This window comes from Cnephaeus nilssonii, assembly GCF_951640355.1.
Source record: "Cnephaeus nilssonii genome assembly, chromosome: 3".
Taxonomy (NCBI): domain Eukaryota; kingdom Metazoa; phylum Chordata; class Mammalia; order Chiroptera; family Vespertilionidae; genus Cnephaeus; species Cnephaeus nilssonii.
In genome coordinates this window covers 57,648,136-57,667,018 of record NC_137074.1, presented here as the reverse complement: position 1 = coordinate 57,667,018, position 18,883 = coordinate 57,648,136, and the positions used below count along the sequence as shown (strand labels likewise).

The following is an 18,883-nucleotide window of genomic DNA, read 5'->3' as shown; positions in this document are numbered from 1 at the left end:
AGTCAAACTTCAAACTAATGGATCTTTTATTCAGGATTCTCTGCAACAGAAAATATAAATCTTTCTTTCTAGACTTATTTTCAAAGAATTGCTTCTACCAAAGAACTTTGTGTATTTCCCAACCCACACCACCTCCCCAAATAGATCTTTTTAGTTGTCATTATTTGAAGAGTTCTAGATCATCCTCACTTGTATAACTGGCTCTTAATAGAATGAAATAAAAATATATTGACTGATTGTGAGCTGCTCAGTATCAGTGCTGTTTTGAGGTTTTGTGTGTGTGTGCATGCATGTGTTTGCACACACATGTGTGTGTGCCTGCTTATTCATTTCATTAAAATCTTTGGTTGAGCATGCCCACCAGCTTTTAGGCGTCCATTTTGCATTGGTCCTTAACTATTGCTGATTTCTCAATTCGTGACACCTTGACTTGACCTTGGCTTTCCTTTCAGGTAAGAAAAGATCTTCAAAATTTTTATGATTATCTGAATTCTGACATCACTATGAACTTGGAATCCTATGTTTCAAGTGTATAGGCACTGAAGTCCCCTCATTAGCCAAACACATATACACATCCTTTCCCATAAATATACCATAGTCTTTTTCCTCTCTGAGACTTTGCTCATACCATTCTCCACAAATGGAATACCTTCCCCTACCTTGTCAAGAATATTACATTATCTATCCATCACAATTTTGCCTAAGTTTCTGTTGAACTCTTGTCACACTCACCTTCCAAAATACTTTCACCTCTCCAAAATACTTTCAGTCTGTGTTGCTGTTGCTATGCACTTACTTGGAATGACTTGCATTATGATGGATCTGTTAATATGTTTATATATCTTGGCTTTCCATGTTTTAAGCCACTTGTTGGTAAATTTATATTTTGTATTTTCCATCCTAAATGGTACATAGTGCTTATATATGAAAAGGACACAACAAAAGCTAATAGGTAAAATTAAGGATTTCAGAACATACAGTTTTAACTGTATATACAGCAATAGACCACCTACAGAGAGAAGGCACCACTAATACTGCAAGTTATCAATAAAGTAAACATCTGCTGCAAAGGCACTTCAGGAAAAAAAGAAATGTGTCATGAGTCAAAAGCATTCCCAAAGAAAAAATATAGGGGTAGGTAGTAAAACTGGAAATACAGAACAATAATCAAAGAGAAAGAGTTGAGGACACCAGTCCAAACATTCTGGTCCTGGTAGAAGAAAAACATATGAAGAATGTCACTGGATACTAGAGTTCCATTTAATATTAAACCACATAAACTATACCACTTTCTCATTAAATACTCACTACGTAATCTTCTGATTATAGATTATAATTTAACTTCCCATTAAGATTTTTTTTAATATATTTTTTTTATTAAATTTTTTACAGAGAGGAAGGGAGAGAGAGAGAGTTAGAAACATCGATGAGAGAGAAACATCCATCAGCTGCCTCCTGCACACCCCCTACTGGGGATGTGCCCGCAACCAAGGTACGTGCCCTTGACCGGAATCGAACCTGGGACCTTTCAGTCTGCAGGCTGACGCTCTATCCACTGAGCCAAACCGGTTTTGGCCCCATTAAGATTTTATTAAAAGGAAATAATGGACCTAATCATTTGTATTTCTTTTAGTTTATCTATCAGTCTCTTTTGAACTTAGCATGAACCAATTCCTAAGAGACTGAATCTCTGGGTGCTATTAAAATCAAATATCTGGGCCTGTAAAACTAAGAAACAGATATCAATTAGGTTATGGCAAATTCATCAAGGTAAGTAACACTTCTAATTCTTCTTCTACCACAACCTTCTAATTTCTAGTATAACACTCTAGCTTTATACTTTCATCAACTACAGTTTTACAAGTGAGTGTTTGAGTTGACTTGTCATGTATTAACCCATTAGATTTTCGTGATTCTTTATTCGAACGATTATGAGGTACCTTCCACCCTACCTGAGCAGCTTGCTCTGCCTGTGTCTGGCTGAGTTGGCCTTGCAAAGTGCTAATGAGTTCCTCCTTCTCTTGGAGCTGTTGCTTCAATACTGAAAATTCTTCCATCTCTGTTGAACTTTTATCAAACTGAAGACACAGAAGGAAAAAAAGATTATTTAATCAAACTATTAGCACTCTTAATTCTTTCACCTCTCTTTTTTATTCACCCTAAATACCTACCAATATCCTTCTAACTTCCTCTTAACACAAAAAGGAAGTGCATGCATTGCAGCTTTTAAAGAATGATTATCAAACTATTTTTCAGGAAGATAAAAGCAATAACAGCATTTTAAAAATGTCTCTCACAAAAACATAAATGAAAATGTCTGTCACACAGAAAGGGACAGTACAACTAGATAGCAAAACCAAAACCCACAGAAAATATTTATAATAAAACTAGGAAGATAGTCCCACAAACTCCAAAATATAAGCAATTAGGGGCAATCCGCCAAAAGGCACAAGACCTGGTGTTAGAGTCTGTGAGAGGAAGCGATAGAGCAACATCTGATGGCCTTGAGAACAGGAAAACCCCCAAAGAGCCAATAAGCACTTACTGGAAAACACAGTTGTCCAATCTTAACAGCAGCTTAAATTGGCAGGACTTGCCCATTTTCTAATATTGGGTAAATGCAAGGGGTCGACAGTAAGAAGGACTAACAGGCTAGAACAACCTAGTTCCTCTGAACTCTCAAAACTGACCTAGCAGGGCTGCCTTACAATACACAGACCTATACTAAGAATGTCTAGAAATGAAATGAAAATTAAGCAGAGTAGTGATAACCAACATAGAAGAAAAAGGTCTATACATGTGCTACATAACTCATTATCAACTAGCCATATATAACTACAAAGGGCTTAAAATATGCCTAATATGAATAAGGAATTTCGTTACTAACATTATTTAATTTTAATTTAAAAACTGAAGAAATACAATTTTCCACTAAACACAACTATGTTTTGGTATAACCAAGAAAATCTTAGAAATCCAACAGTCATATCTTTGAACACAACACAAAAAAACAACAGAAGAGACAAGTCAAAAAAGCTTTCCTGAACTAAGATTCCTTTCAAACATTGAGGAAAATTGATTTCACACAAAAAATAAGGAGCAGAAAGGATCAAGGTCAACGCCCCTAAGTCACAATTACAAAACCACTAAGGAAGTGACATTAAAGAAATGGCGGCATGGGATAGCCTCTTATTCTCTACCCCTGAAATTTCAACAAGTTAACCAACTATAACTCAACAAAGAAATTCCTGCTTAACACAGACACGTAACTGAGAAATCCACACATTGAAACATCTAAAGGTGGACAACCAGGAATAAACAGGGAGATGAGAAGTGAAGAAAGCACATATGGCCTGCCGGGAGAGGGAAGCCAGCAGTAGCAGGCGCTTCCTTTGGCCAGAACACAGAGCTATTGGGGGGATAGTGGGTGGCGGAGGAGCAGACAGACCAGCAAGGCTAGCAGCAAAGGAGCGAACAGTGTCTGAGTCAGCAGATGCCTGACAAAGCATGGGGTTCTATCACACGGACTATTGAGCCAGCAGTGGTGTTTCAGACAAAGAAACGGAACCACAGAGTCCTGCTGTCTCTTGGGACTCCAAAACTCGCCTCCCACTGCCCTTGGAGTTGGGTTCAGGAGAATATTATTTGTAAACCAAGAGCTATTGCAGTAGAACTGCTGTCTCCCTCTGTGACATACCCAGGAGAGGTACTTGGGGCAGAACCCCACAGAGGTCAGGGATAGCCATTATGGCGAGGGCAAAACAAACTTCACCCACAAGCAGCATGACTGTCTTATGGAAGCTGTTGAGGTTCAAGACGGGGAAATCACAGAGGTAAAAAAAAAAAAATCTTGCGATTCAGCACAATCTACTGGAAAATAGAATTATCACTTCAGAGAGAAATGTATAGGCCAGTGAGTGGTCAGCAAACTGTGGCTTGCGAGCCACATGCAGCTCGCAAGCCGTGATTTGCTGCTCTTTTGACTAATGAGTTTGCCGACCACTAGTATAGGGGCTTAATCACAAGGAACAACAACAGCCTTTAACTATTGGAATCGAGAGTCTAGGTCAGTGGTCGGCAAACTCATTAGTCAAAAGAGCGGCAAATCGCGGCAAGCCGCAGTTTGCCGACCACTGGTATAGGCAAAGGACAGCAAAAACTAAGAATAACCACAGTAATGAGGATGACCAGAAAGAAAATGAAAAATCTCCAGAAACCAAGCTGGAACACATGGAAATATGTGATATAAATGACAGAAATTTCAAGATTGAAGTTCTGAAAATATTCAATGAGATGTGAGAAAATACAGACAGGCAATTCAATGCACTCAGAAAACAAATCAATGACTAAGACGTGTACTTTACCAAAGAAATTGGAACTTTAAAAAAGAACCAATAAAAAATCCTGGAAAGGAGACATGCAATTAAGGAGATTAAGAGTGAACTACTGAGCATAGAAAACAGAGCCAACCAGATGGAGGAAAGAATAAGTGATATTGAAGATAAGAATCTAGAAATGACAGAGGGAAGAAGACAGAGACCTGAGCATAAAGAAAAATTAAAGAGCTCCATGAGAATTATCTGACTCCATCAGAAAAAGCAAGTTTAGAATTATAGGCATTCCAGAGGAGGAGAAGAGGGAGCATAGAACAGAGTCTATTCAAACAAATAGTGGAAGTTTGAGAACTTCCCAAACCTATCAAAAGAACTAGATCCTCAAATCCTAGAAGCAAACAGAACGCCTAGTTATCTTAATCCACAGAGGCCCTTTCCAAGGCACTGTCAAAAATTAATGACAAAGAAAAAATGCTCAAAGTAGCCAGGGAAAAGAAGGAAAACCCCTCAGAATTTCATCCGACTTCTTAGCAGAAACTCTATAAACCAAAAGAGAGTGGAACCAAATATTCAAACATCTGAAAGAGAGAAATTACCAGCCACGAATAACATATCCCGCAATATTATCCTTTAAATACAAAGGGGAAATAAAGACATTCCCAGACATACAGAAGCTGAGGGATTTATCACCAAAAAACCTCAATTGCAGGAAATACTCAAGGGAGTTATTTTACCTGAAACAAAGAAAATAAGGTCATAGCACTATGAGTAAGATCACCAAAAAAGTTACAGCATACACAAATTACAGGGTTAATTTGTGACAACAAAAACATAAAAGGAGAGGGTGTAAAGGTCTGAACTGGCAAAGGAGGTTGAAGATCAGATGCATTCAAAAGAAAAAAGCTTTGTTATATATGCAAGTTTATGTTTTATAAACCTAATGGTAACAACACACAAAAACCCACAAATCAGGACACACAGCTTAAAAAAAGAGGAAACAGAGGAAGAAAATATGGAATACCACCAAACAAAAACAACAGACAGAAACACAAAGGAAAAGAACCAATAGAGGCATAGAGCTACCAGAAAACAAAAGACAAAATGGCTATAGGAAATTCTCATACATCAATAATTACCCTAAATGCAAATGGTCTGAATTCACCAATAAAGAGTCACAGAATTGCAGAATGGATCAAAAACAAAACCCAACCATATGCTTCCTAAAAGAGGCACATCTAAGCTGCAAAGACAAAGGCAGACTCAAAGTAAAAGAGTGGAAAATTATTCTCCAAGCAAATAGCATCCACAGAAAAGCAGGGATAGCCATAATTATATCTGACAAAATAGATTTCAAGATAACAAGAGACAAAGATGGACACTTTATAATGATAAAGGGGACCTACCTCAAGAAAACATAACACTTCTTAATATATATGCACCCAGCCAAGGAGCATTGAAAAATGTAAAATAGCTACACACAGAATTAAAGGGAGAAAAAGATCAAAACACAATCATACTTGGGGACCTTAGTACTCCATTGACAGCTCTATACATATAAACCAAACAGAAAATCAATAAATATCAGCTTTAAATGAAACAGTAGACCAAGTGAGTATAACTGACATTTACAGAACCTTTCATCCCAGAATACTAGATTATATATTCTTCTCCAGTGCACATGGAACATCCTCAAGGACAGACCATATGTTGGGGTCACAGAACTAGCATCAATAAATTCAAGAAGACTGAAATTATACCAAGCATATTCTTGGACCAAGATGCCTTGAAATTAAAACTGCAAAAAGGAAATAAAGAAACCCACAAATACATGGAAATTAAACAACATACTACTAAAAATGACTGGGCCAAAGAATAAATAAAAGATGAGATCAAAAGATATACAGAGATAAATAAAAATGACAATACAACACATAAAAACTTCTGGGATGCAGTGAAATCAGTAATAAGAGGGAAGTTTAAATCATTACGGGTCTATCTCAAGAAAGGAGAAATCCTAAGTAAACAACCCAATATCATCTTAAAGAACTAGAGAAAGAAGAACAAAAGCAATCCAAAGTCAGCAGAAGAAAGGAATAAAAATTAGAGCAGAATTGAATTAAATAGAGAAAAGACTACAAAAATTTAATAAAACAAAGAGCTGGTTCTTTGACAAGATTAATAAAATTGACAAACCCCTGGCTAGAATCACCAAGGAAAAAAGGGAAAAGACCCATATAAACAAAATCAGAAATGAGAAAGAAGTCACCACGGACATCATAGATATACAAAGGATCATACTAGAATATTATGAAGGACTATATGCCACCAAATTCAATAACCTAGAAGAAATGGATAAGTTCCTAGATTATGTAACCTGCCTAGACTAAATAAAGAATTGGGGAATCTAAATAGACGGATCAGTAGTGAGGAAATTAAAACAACCATCAAAAACCTCCCCAAAAAAGCTGTGCACAGAGGCTTTTGTATATGAATGCCCTGGTCCTTATAAAAAAAAACCAAAAAACCTCCCAAAAATAAAAGCCCAGGAACAGATGACTTCACCAGTGAACTCTACCAAATGTTCAAAGATTTAAAACCTATCCTTTTCAAACTCTAAAAAAATTGAAGAAGAGGCAATACTTCCTAACACATTCTATGAGGCCAATGTAACCCTGAGACCAAGCCTGGCAAAGATAACACAAAGGAAGAAAACTACAGACCAATATCTCTGATGGATACAGATGCAAAAATCCCCTAAACAAAATACTAACAAATCGAATACAGCAATACATCCAAAAAATAATACATCACCGTCAAGTGGGGTTCATTCAAGGGGCACAGGAGGTTTCAACATACGCAAATAAGTCAATTTAACACACCACATTAACAAAAGAAAGGATAAAAATCATATGACCTTATCAATAGATGCAGAAAGAGCATCTGATAAGATACAGCATCCATTCATGATTAAAACACTCAATACAAGGATGTCCACTCTCAACACTCTTATTCAACATAGTGCTGGAAGTCCTAGCCAGAGCAATAAGGCAACAGAAAGAAATAAAAGGCATCCAAATAGGGAAGGAAGAAGTAAAACTATCACTTTTTGTGGATGACATGGTTCTGTATACAGAAAACCCTAAAGACTCCACCATAAAATTATTAAAAACATTAAACTAATACAGTCAAGTTGCAGGATACAAAACCAATGTGCAAAAATCCATTGCCTTCCTGTATACTAACAATAAAACTTCAGAAAAGAAATGAAAAAAAAAAAAACACCCAAAAACAATTCCTTTTGCAATTGCAACCAAAAGAATAAAATACCTAGAAATAACAAAGAATGTGAAAGACCAATATATAGGAAATTACAAAGCATTATTAAAAAAGATTGAAAAGACAAAACAAAATTAAAAAATAACCCATGTTCATGGATTGGAAGAATCAACATAGTTAAAATGGCCATATTATCCAAAGCAATATACAGATTTAATGAACCCCCATCAAAATCCCAATGCCATTTTTTAAAGAAATAGAATGAGAAATCATCAGATTTGTATGGACCCTCAAAAGACCCCAAATAGCCAAAGCAATCCTTAGAAAAAAGAACAAAGCTGGAAGTATCACAATACCTGACTTCAAATTATACTACAGAACTACCATAATCAAAACAGCATGGTATTGGCAGAGAAACAGACACACAGATCAATGCAACAGAATGGAGAGCCCAGCTATAAAACAACATGCATATGGACTGATAATTTTTGACAAAGAAGCCAGAAACACACAATAGAGTAAAGATAGTCTCTTTAATAAATCGTGCTGGGAAAACTGGAAAGCCACAAGCAAACAAATTAAATTGGATTACAGTTTGTCCCTGTGTACAAAAATTAATTCAAAATGGATCAAGACATAAATATAAGACCCAAAACAATAAGTTACATAGAAAAAAATATAGGTACCAAACTTATGGATATTAGTCATAGAGAACATTTTATGAAATTGACCCCAAAGCAAAAATATATGAATGGGACTATATAAAACTAAAATGCTTCTACACAGCAAAAGAAACTGACAACAAAACAAAGAGGCAGCCAACCAGATGGGGGATGATATTTGAAAACAGTTGCTCTGACAAAGGTTTAATTTCCAAAACATATAAAGAACTCATAAAACTCAACACCAAACAAACAACTCAATCAAAAAGTGGGCAGAGGACCCAAAAATACACTTCTCCCAAGAAGACATACAAACAGCCAATAGATATATGAAAAGATGTTCAACTTCACTGGCAATTAGGGAAATGCAAATCAAAACTACAATGAGATACAACCTCACACCTGTTAGAGTGGCCATTATCAACAAGACAAGCAATAGCAAGTGTTGGAGAGTTTGTGGAAAAAAGGGAACACTCATCCACTGCTGGTGGGAATGTAGACTGGTACAAGCACTATGGGAAGGAGTTTGGTGATTCCTCAAGAAATTGAGAATAGAGCTACCATATGACCCAACAATTCCTCTCTTTGGAACATACCTGAAAACTTCAAAATCATGTATTTGCAAAGATATATGCACTCCTATGTTCATTATTCAGGGTGGCCCAGACATGGAAACAACCAAAATGTCCTGCGATAGAGGACTTGATAAAGATGTGGTACATATACACAATGGAATACTACTCAGCCATAAGAAAGGATGAAACAGGGCCATTTGCAGCAACATGGGTGGACTTTGAGAACATTATGCTAAGTGAAATAAGTCAGAAAAAGCTAAGGACCATATGACTTCACTCATATCTATATATATAAAAGCCTAAGCAATTGTCTGACCATTTGACTGTCCGACCAGTAGCTATGACATGCAATGACCACCAGGGGGCAGACACTCAATGCAGGAGTTGCCGAGCTGTGGTGGCTTGGCAGCAGCAGTTCTCGAGTGACACACCTGGAACCAGAGAGGAGGGAGCCCCGATTCCAGGGTGCGTCACCCGAGAACCGTCCTCTCACAATCCAGGTCCCCTCGGGAGATGTCGGAGAGCTGGTTTCTGCCCGATCCTCGCAGGCCAGGCCGAGGGACACCCCCAGTGCACGGATGCACTGGGCCTCTAGTGTGGGATATAAAACTGAAATTTGTGAACACAAACAGCAGTGTGTTGGCTGTCAGCGTGTGGGGAGAAAGGGGTCCTAATATATGGTGACAGGAGAAAATTTGACTTTGGGTGGTGAGCACATGGTGCAATACACAAATCTTGTAACATAGAAACCCACACCCGAAACCTATATTTTCATGTTGACCAATGTCACCCCAATAAATGGACTCAAATTTTCCAGTTTTATTTTTAATTAAAAATAAAAAATAACTAAGGAGCAGAATAATATATTTACAGGTTATAAAAACATAACAGAATTTGTTATGTTAAAAAATCAAAATTACAGTCTTTCAAAAGATGTTAAAAATTATGAAAATTATACGAGACACTAAAGAACAACATAAATCAGAATTGAAAAACTCAGAAATAAGGTGACAGAACTCAAGAAGAACTTGATACAAAAGAAAATAATCATTTCAGAAAAAGAAGACAAAACAAGAAGGAACACAAAAGTAAACAAAGACAGCTCTCGCCAGTTTGTTCAGTGGTTAGAGTGTCAGCTCTTGGACTGAAGTTTCGCGGGTTCAATTCCAGTCAAGGGCACGTACCTTGGCTGTAGGCTCAGTTGGGGTGCATGTGGGAGGCAATCAATTGATGTGTCTCTCTCACACTGAAGTTTCTCTCTCTCCCCCTCTCCCTTCCACTCTCTAAAAATAACTGGAAAAAATATCCTGGGGTGAGGATTAACAACAACAAAATAGAATGCCTTAAGTGAAAGAAGAAACATAAAATGAAAAGAAGAGATAAAAAGAAAATGAGACAAATATTAAAGATAAATCAAAGATGAAACATATAGCTAAAAGAAGTCCCTAATGAAGAAAACAGACCAAATACAATAAGCTATATAATTCAAGGAAAGTCTTCTGAAATAAAAATGTGAAACTATATATCAAAAAGCATACTTGGTATCTATAAATATCAACCCAAAATGACAAATACTAGTGTAGAGTCTAATAAAATTATCATACTTAAGAAAGAAGGAAGGGAAGGAAGGGAGGGAAAGAAAAGCAAGAAGGAAGGAAGGAAATTGATAGATAACATGGATAAATATCCACTGGGCACCTAAAAAATCTTTGTCATATAATAATCCATGGGCTTTGGTGAATTGTTAGCTTAATGACACGAATTGGCGAACTACATACCTGTGCAGCTTGCTCTGCCTGTGCCTGGGTCAGCTGGGCTTGCAAACTGCTAATTAGTGCCTCCTTCTCCTGGAGTTTACACTTTATCTTTTCTACTTCCATCTCCTCCGCGGAACTCTTGTCATGCTGAAAATGCAGGAGACAAAGTCATTTATTTAAAAATATTACAATTAATATATATTTGATCTTTTGCTCTAATTTTCCCTATAAAACCATTTCATTCATTTTATCAAACTGATGGGAGCAAGAAATAATAACACCTGCCTGAACAAGTAAGAAACTTTAGAATTTTCCAGTTTTAGTAGCACCATGTAGCTCCTACTAGACCCATCCTCCCTCAGGTAACAGCTATAAATCTGGATAAGAAATAAAAGCAGCTATCTGAAAATGAGGAGAGCAACCAAAAACCTACTGGAAGGATGTTGATAGTTGGGAAAAATGGCACCGAGTTTCCCATGTTTATGGTTTTTAGTCTGAGGGCAAGACTCAACAGAAAACTCAGTCTCCCTGCCTTGAAGAGCCAGAGGCCAAAACTCCTAAGGGGCAAAAGATCATAAAAGAACCGGTGAGAGGAAATCAAAATCTTTCAACAATCTATTTTTTCCCCCAAAAGCTCCTTAAACTCAACCAGATTATGCCTCGCTATTGACTCCACACCCTCTTCCCCAAATGAAATTAGTCTCCTTATTGGAGTTACACAGAATAATTTTATACTTTCTTCCACATATTAGTTGTTCAAGCATCTGAAGATTACTATCACTTCTTCAACTACTTTCCACAGAATATCTAGCTCTTTAATAGGTATACAACAATTAAAGGGCTGCTGGAACTTAGAAATCATTTAATCCAGCCCTTTTATTTAACAGAGGAAGTAACTGATGCTGTAAAATGTTGATTTGCTTAAGGTCTCAGAACTTTTAAAAAAGGCAGATTATAAAATGGATAATTTTTCAGTCTCCTGAAATGGATAATTTAAAAATCTTAACAACATAGCAGAGGAAAGGAAAGTTAGAAGAAACAAAGCCACATGGGCAAACGTTGCTACTACTGTAGCTAGGGGAAGAAAGAATTACCAGAGGAGAAACCAAGAAGGAAGAAAAGAAGAATCGAGTTGAAGAAATTATATGAGAAGAAAGACAACAGTTTCTAAAACAAGCTTTTGAGAAGTTAAATAAGGCAATCAATGCAGGAGAAGTAATGTCTTCAGAGCATTAGACCCAAAAAGAAAGACTAACTAGGAAGCTAACTAACTACCCCAAGGTTTGTGCCTAGAGAATCAATTAAATCTCCCAAGAACTAAAAGTATCGAAAATAAGAACACTAGTGGGTCAAAGGGTGAGACAGGATGAAATTAAGAAAATCAAAAGACTTCTTATGCAGAGTGAAGTCTAGGCCAACTATGATATGCACATGTGATATATTAGCCTCCATATATTCTATACCAAACTCAGAAAGGTAACAAAGACGAGTTTTTAAACAATGCTCTATTCCTCAAAAGGCACCACTTTCCTTATTCTTCTATCTCCAACCTCAAACTGTTTTATTGGTTGTGGCTATCAATGTAGAGAACATGCCTTATAGGGAGGCCAAGGCAATCTAACTGAGCCTATAATGCATGAAACTTTAACCCTTATATGGCCATATAAGGGAATAAAATACTAGAGGCCTAGTGCACGAAATTCGTGCACTGAAGGGGGGGTGTCTCTCAGCCCAGCATGCACCCTCTCCAACCTGGGACCCCTTGGGGGATGTCCGACTGCTGGTTTAGGCCTGATCCCTGAGGACTCAGGACTGCTGGCTCCCAACTGCTCGCCTGCCTGCCAGCCTGATCACCCCCTAACCACTCCCCTGCCAACCTGATCGACGCCTAACTGCTCCTCTACCGGCCCAATTGCCCCCAACTGCCTCCCCTGCCAACCTGGTAACCCCCAACTGCCCTCCCCTGCCGGCCTGGTTGCCCCCAACTGCCCTCCCCTGCCGGCCTGGTCGCCCCCAACTGCCCTCCCCTGCCAGCCTGGTCACCCCCTACTGCCCTCCTCTGCAGGCCCAGTCGCCCCCAACTTCCTTCCCCTGCAGGCCTGGTCACCCCCAACTGCCTTCCCCTGCAGGCCTGGTCACCCCCAACTGCCCTCCCCTGCTGGCCTGGTCACCCCTAACTGCCCTCCCCTGCTGGCCTGACCGTCCACAACTACCCTCCCCTGCCAGCCATCTTGTGGCAGCCATCTTTGACCACATGGGGTCGGCCATCTTGTGTGAGGGTGTGAGGGTCAATTTGCATATTACCTCTTTATTATATACGAGGATTCTATATCAAGTTACTAAATTAAAGAATTTCAGATGTAGAAGAAACCTGCAGACCATCTAGCTTATCATCTAACCAATAATGAAACTTCTCCAAAAGCAATGTGTGTCTCCTACCTGAAAACCTCACTTCAGTATTTACTTCTTCTCATTAGCCTTTTTTTTTTTTTTGGATTATGAGATTTTTTAAAAATATATATTTTTGTTGTTGACAATATTACAAATGTCCCCCATTTCTCTCCCTTCTGCCCAGCCCCTACTCCCCACCTTAACCTTTTGCACTCGGATGTCGAGTGTGACTCGACACGGTTAGCATCGAGATTAAAATTACTCTTTGAATGTATCAATAATTTGAAATATAAAAAAATCCAAATAAATAAGTTTGTATGAAAAGAAACTCCAGTTTTTTATTCTACTGCCGCGCTTTGTAAAATCTGGGGTATTTAAAAAATTAAATCCCGAGTAGAATAAAGGAATGGAGAAAAAAGCAAGCGAGTGCAAAGGGTTAAACCTTCACCACACTATCGTCTATGTCCATGGGCTATGCATATCCCATCTAATAAAAGAGTAATATGCAAATTAACCATCACTCTGCTACACCAACAAGCCACGCCCACAAGCCACGCCCACAAGCCAATCAGGAGCAAATATGCAAATAAACCCAACCAAGATGGCTACAGCCACAGAGAGCAGGAGGGAGGCTTGGGTTTCCCTGGCGATAGAGGAAGCCAAGCTTTCCGCACACCTTGGCCGGCCCAGGCTTCTGCTTAAGGCTACAAAGTTTCAATTATAGAAGATACATAAATCCCAACAGAAATGGCTGCCGCCACGGAGCAAGCAGAAGGCTTGGCTCCGCTCCAAGCTAAAGTTTCAATTGTACAAGATAAACCCCAGATACCAGGGCCTCCGCTTGGGTCACCAGGGGGTGTGGCCTGCCTGCAAACCACCACAGGCCCCTCGCCCAGGCCGCCCCACGCCCCAAGGGAACCCCCAACCTGATCTGGGACATCCTTCAGGGCAAACAGCCGGCCCCCACCTGTGCACCAGGCCTCTATCCTATCTAATAAAGAGTAATATGCAGATTGACCATCACTCCAACACACAAGATGGCTGCCCCCATGTGGTCAAAGATCCTGCCCCCATGTAGACACAAGATGGCCACCACAAGATGGCCAGCAGGGGAGGGCAGTTGGGAGGGACCAGGCCTGCAAGGGAGGGCAGTTGTGGGCGATCAGGCCAGCAGGGGAGAGCAGTTGGGAGGGACCAGGCCTGCAAGGGAGGACAGTTGGTGGCGACCAAGCCTGCAGAGGAGGGCAGTTAGGGGTGACCAAGCCGGCAGGGGAGGGAAGTTGGGGGCAACCAAGCCTGCAGGGAAGGGCAGTTGGGAGAGACCCAGGCCTGTAGGGGAGAGCAGTTGGGGGTGACCAGGCCTGTAGGGGAGGGCAGTTAGGGGTGACCAGCCCTGCAGGGGAGGGCAGTTAGGGGTAAACAGGCTGGTAGGGGAGGAGTTAGGCATCAATCAGGCTGGCAGGGGAGTGGTTAGGGGGTGATCAGGCTGGCAGGCAGAAGCGGTTAGGGGCAATCAGGAATGCAGGCAGGCGAGCAGTTGGGAGCCAGTAGTCCTGGATTGTGAGAGTGATCGGGCCTAAATGGGCAGTTGGACATCCCTCGAAGGGTCCCAGATTGGAGAGGGTGCAGGCTGGGCTGAGGAACACCCCCCACCCCCGTGCACAAATTTCGTGCACTGGGCCTCTAGTAAGTATATAAGTTTTTAGGTTTTTCTCTTCTTGTCCCCACCCCACCCCAATATGTCACTCTGTTCCATGCCTTGGGAGTTACTTTGTTGGTCAATTTATTTTGTTCATTAGATTCCACAGGTAAGTGAGATCATGTGATATTGGTCTTTCTCTGACTGGCTTATTTCACTTAGCATAATAATAGCCTTTTTAATTTTCTGAAAGTCTAAGTAACAATTGGCATTTCATTTCCATGTTTTCTGCTGACCTTTTGTTTGCACTATGTGTGGCCCATAGCCCAGCTAGATTGCAAGTTCAATAAGGATAGCATTTAGAGCTGTATTACTTTAGCTTCATAAATATTTGTGATTAATGAAAATCTGCTATATTAAGAAGGTTTTTTCCACTTAGAAAATATGTGTTATACCCAGTCACCATACCTTGGAGAGTTGCTCCTCTGACTGAGATCCTGTTGGCAAAGCAATCGCTCCTTGTGCCTTCAATTCTTCTATGTGTTTATTCAAAGAAGTTAATTTGGCCTTAGCATGAAGTTTCAGGTTTTTTATTTTGTTATCAGCAGCTTTTCTTTCTTCCTGTCAGAGAACAATGATGATAAATACATAAATGTTTACTCATCACTTCACCACTTATCTAGACATTACAAAAGTAGGCATCTTTTGTTGATGGTGGGAAATAAGAATCAGATTCAATAATAATCTTTTAGTATATAGTCAGCAAGAAAAAGCCAAAACAATGGTACCTGCAGAACTTCATCCTTCTGCTGCAGTTCAGTATCCTTCTGTCTAATGAGTTCTTTTAGCTCCACCACCAACTGCTCTGTGTAAGCCAGGCGTTCCAGAACATCCTCTTGGGTTTTATCATTAAATTCCATGTCCAATTCTTGTGGTAATCCCTAGTATTTAGACAAAAAGTTGCCAATGCACCAAGGAAAAGGTATTAGTTTTTAAACATGAGTTCCTTCATTCCAACTTAATATTATCACAACTCCTGTTCTTACTTAGGAAATCTTTCCAACTCTAATCCAATAATAATTATTTCTACAGCCATTATAATATGTTGAGTATTTTGTAAATGTTAAGCATTTTACAAACATTATCCCACTTACAGTCTTATTATTCTAATTTTACCAAAGAGAAAAATAAAGGGAAAAAAATATCACAAACCATTAAATGGGGGAGCCCAAAATTTTAAATTAAGAGAGTAGTTGAATAAAATTCTCTTAACCACTAGACAATACTTGTCTTTCCAGAAAACTAAAGGACTTCTTTTGTTCTTATGTGGACCTCAGAAAATACAATGCAAACCCTAAGAGAAGTGATGGATAAATTAACGATAGCAAACAGATATTCTCAAACCAGAAAGGTGTTCCAATTCTACCATTTGTCACTCAAATCTTTCCTATGGAAAAGGAATATATATCCAAAAAGGAGTTAAAACAATCTAATGCTAAACAAATCTTGGGGTGGGGGAACGAAAAAGATCTTAAGAATCTCATCCAGGACTTGATTCCTATCTCTGTGGCTCTTAGGCTACAAACTACAGTAGATGGACCATCTATAAAGTCTCAATATTTTTCTTAATCCTCTCTTCTCCCGGGCACAAGGAAGACTGTTCATACTCTTAAATTATTTTCCTCAGAAGAACATGGAACACATGCCTCATCTGTTTAATTCAGAACAGAGCTACTTACAGGATCTAAGGAAGCCCTCATATTTGGATCAGTGTCATCTCCTGATAATTCATGTAAAACAACATTTGCTAATCCTGACAAACGACTCAGCATTTCTACAGGAAAAGAAAACATAAGAATCAATAAAACATAGAATATAGTCTTTTCCTATATTGGTAACCATATCATCTCTAAATGAAATAAAAAAAAAAAATCTGTGTAGGTGATATATATTAGAAATAGACTGCAGCATGATGGTATCATTTAAAAAGGCATTTCCCATACACCAAAAGGTTGCGGGTTCGATTCCTAATCAGGGCACATACTTAGGCAGGGGAGGGAAGTTGGGGGCAACCAACTAGGCTGCAGGTTTGATCACCAGTCAGGTAGCATACAGGAGTCAACCAATTGATGTTTCTCTCTGACATTGATGGTTGTTGTTTTTTTTCCTCTCTCTCTCCCTTCCTCTAAAAAAATTTTAAAAATTTAATCAATAAAAACATATCCTTTGGTGAGGATTAAAAAAATAAATTAAAAAGGCATTTGAGTATGTATAGTGTAGTCACTCACCTTTCTTTTCAATGACAATTGCACAGATTTTAATCACCATCACTAATATTTTTTAAATAAAACGAAAATACATAGTTGTTCAGTGGGAAATAATGCACCTTAAAGATTATCGTCAATGCCATTTCTTTCATCAAAACTTAACTTACAAACATGAACTTCTAACAATTCCTGCCCCTCCCGGACTGTTGTTCTCTCCTATTCTGTCAAATAAACCCCATGATTCAGCAAATTTTTTATTAAAAATATTTTTTTTTATTGATTTCAGAGAGGAAGGGAGAGGGAGCAAGAGATAGAAACATCAATTATGAGAGAGAGAATCATCCATCAGCTACCTCCTGCAAGCCCCCTACTGGGGATCGGGCCGCAACCTGGGCATGTGCCCTGACGGGGAATCGAACTGTGACCTCCTGGTTCAACCACTGAGCCACAACGGCCTGGCAAATACTTTCTTTTTATGTGCCCAAGAACCCCATTCTTTCAGGAAGTTTTTCAGATAAACAATGTGGTTTTGCTTAAATTTAAATATAATCCTTGTGCATTAGCCCAGTGGTGCGCTATCGAGAGGCAGCAGCCAGGCCCAAGGTGTCCTTCAGTGCCAGCACTGGGAGGAGGTGGTGACACTGCCCACTATGGCAGGATTGGCAGCAGTGACGGAGTACATGAGAGTTGGGGCCGGGTCCGAAGCACTCTTCACCCACAGAAATGAGCCACCAGACTGCAAGTTACCACTGTGACCTCCAAGTGCACACCCTCCCAGAGGGTGCCTGCCACGACGGTCACCACAGTGTCCAACAATGACTTGGCCAGTCTTTCTGAGTGTCTGGTCTGCTTTGACTCTGGGTTACCACCCATTCTTGAGTGTCACAGTGGCCGTCTTGTCTACAGAAACTGTCACCCAAAGCTCATATGTTGTCCAATCTGCTGGCCTGTTGGGATCCATTTGCAAAGTGGCTATGAAGACAGTGGCCAATTCAGCACTTTTCCCTTGTGAATATGCCTCTTCTAGATGTGAAATAACTTCTACACACAGATAAAGCAGACCACAAAGAACTCTGAGTTTCAGCCTTACTCCTGCCAGTGCCCCAATGCTTCCTGTAAGTGATCAGGCCCTTTGGATGCTGTCATGCCTCATCTGATGCATCAACACAAGTCCATTACAACCCTGCAAGGAGAAGATACAGTGTTTCTTGCTACAAACATCAACCTTCCGGGTGCTGTGGACTGGGTGATGATGTAGTCCTGTTTCAGCTGTCACTTCATGTTAGTCTTGGAGAAACAGTAGTATGATGGGCACCAGCAGTTCTTTGCAATTATACAGCTGATAGGAACATGCAAGCAAGCTGAAAATTTTGCTATGACTTGAGCTAAATGGTCGTTGGCAGAATTGACTTGGCAAGCCACTCCTCAATCTATACATAAGGGAAATAAAAGAGTCATTATTAATAGTGACTGTCTAATCTTTGACACTGGCATTGCAGTTTTTTTTGCAGAAAGTGGTAATTTAGGCATCAATGTACCTATTTCCATGTGTTGAAATGGCCCTCAAACATTTGCTGGACAGTGTTTAAAACCACTGCATTCAGTTTCACAGAGAAGAGGCACCCTTCTGCCTGCCAATCTGAAACTTTTGGTTAAGTGAAAGGTAGTGACATACAGGTAAATAAAAGATAAGGCTGTTAAATACAGGAAACAGTCACATGTACTAATATATTTAAAAATAAGTCAACAGTAAACCACTGATATATATATATGAAAGTAAGCATTATAAATAATTCTGAATTTGTGTTTGTTGTAGATTAAGCATACTATGGAAAAATACTGGGGTCTTCCTGTTTTGTTTTTGCGTGAGTATGCATGCATGTGTGCATGTGTGGAAGGGCATGGGGTGGTTTTTCCTTTAACAACTGAAAAGCCATATTGAGTGGTCTTGCTTTTTTCCCTTTTTGAGTCAATAATAGTGC

General features: G+C 39.4%; 1 protein-coding gene and 1 pseudogene across 5 annotated transcripts in view; one reads left to right on the top strand and one right to left on the bottom strand.

Annotated features, from left to right (window-relative positions):
• GOLGB1 (golgin B1) overlaps window positions 1–18,883 on the bottom strand; it is an 89,808-nt gene that overhangs the window by 58,343 nt on the left and 12,582 nt on the right. For 3 of the 4 annotated variants that reach the window (XM_079766841.1, XM_079766843.1, XM_079766844.1), the window contains exons 2-6: window positions 16,374–16,468; window positions 15,423–15,575; window positions 15,103–15,255; window positions 10,626–10,751; window positions 1,953–2,078 (exon numbers count right to left, since the gene is read on the bottom strand). In XM_079766841.1, coding sequence (XP_079622967.1) covers window positions 1,953–2,078; window positions 10,626–10,751; window positions 15,103–15,255; window positions 15,423–15,575; window positions 16,374–16,466 — 651 coding nt within the window. In that variant the 5' untranslated portion in view covers window positions 16,467–16,468. Of the gene's footprint in view, window positions 1–1,952; window positions 2,079–10,625; window positions 10,752–15,102; window positions 15,256–15,422; window positions 15,576–16,373; window positions 16,469–17,254; window positions 17,349–18,883 lie in introns of those variants that run through there. The other variant, XM_079766842.1, reaches the window with a different exon arrangement.
• On the top strand, window positions 17,625–18,566 carry LOC307097006 (E3 ubiquitin-protein ligase SIAH1-like; annotated as a pseudogene). Its single transcript has one exon. The product of its transcript is annotated as an E3 ubiquitin-protein ligase SIAH1-like (transcript).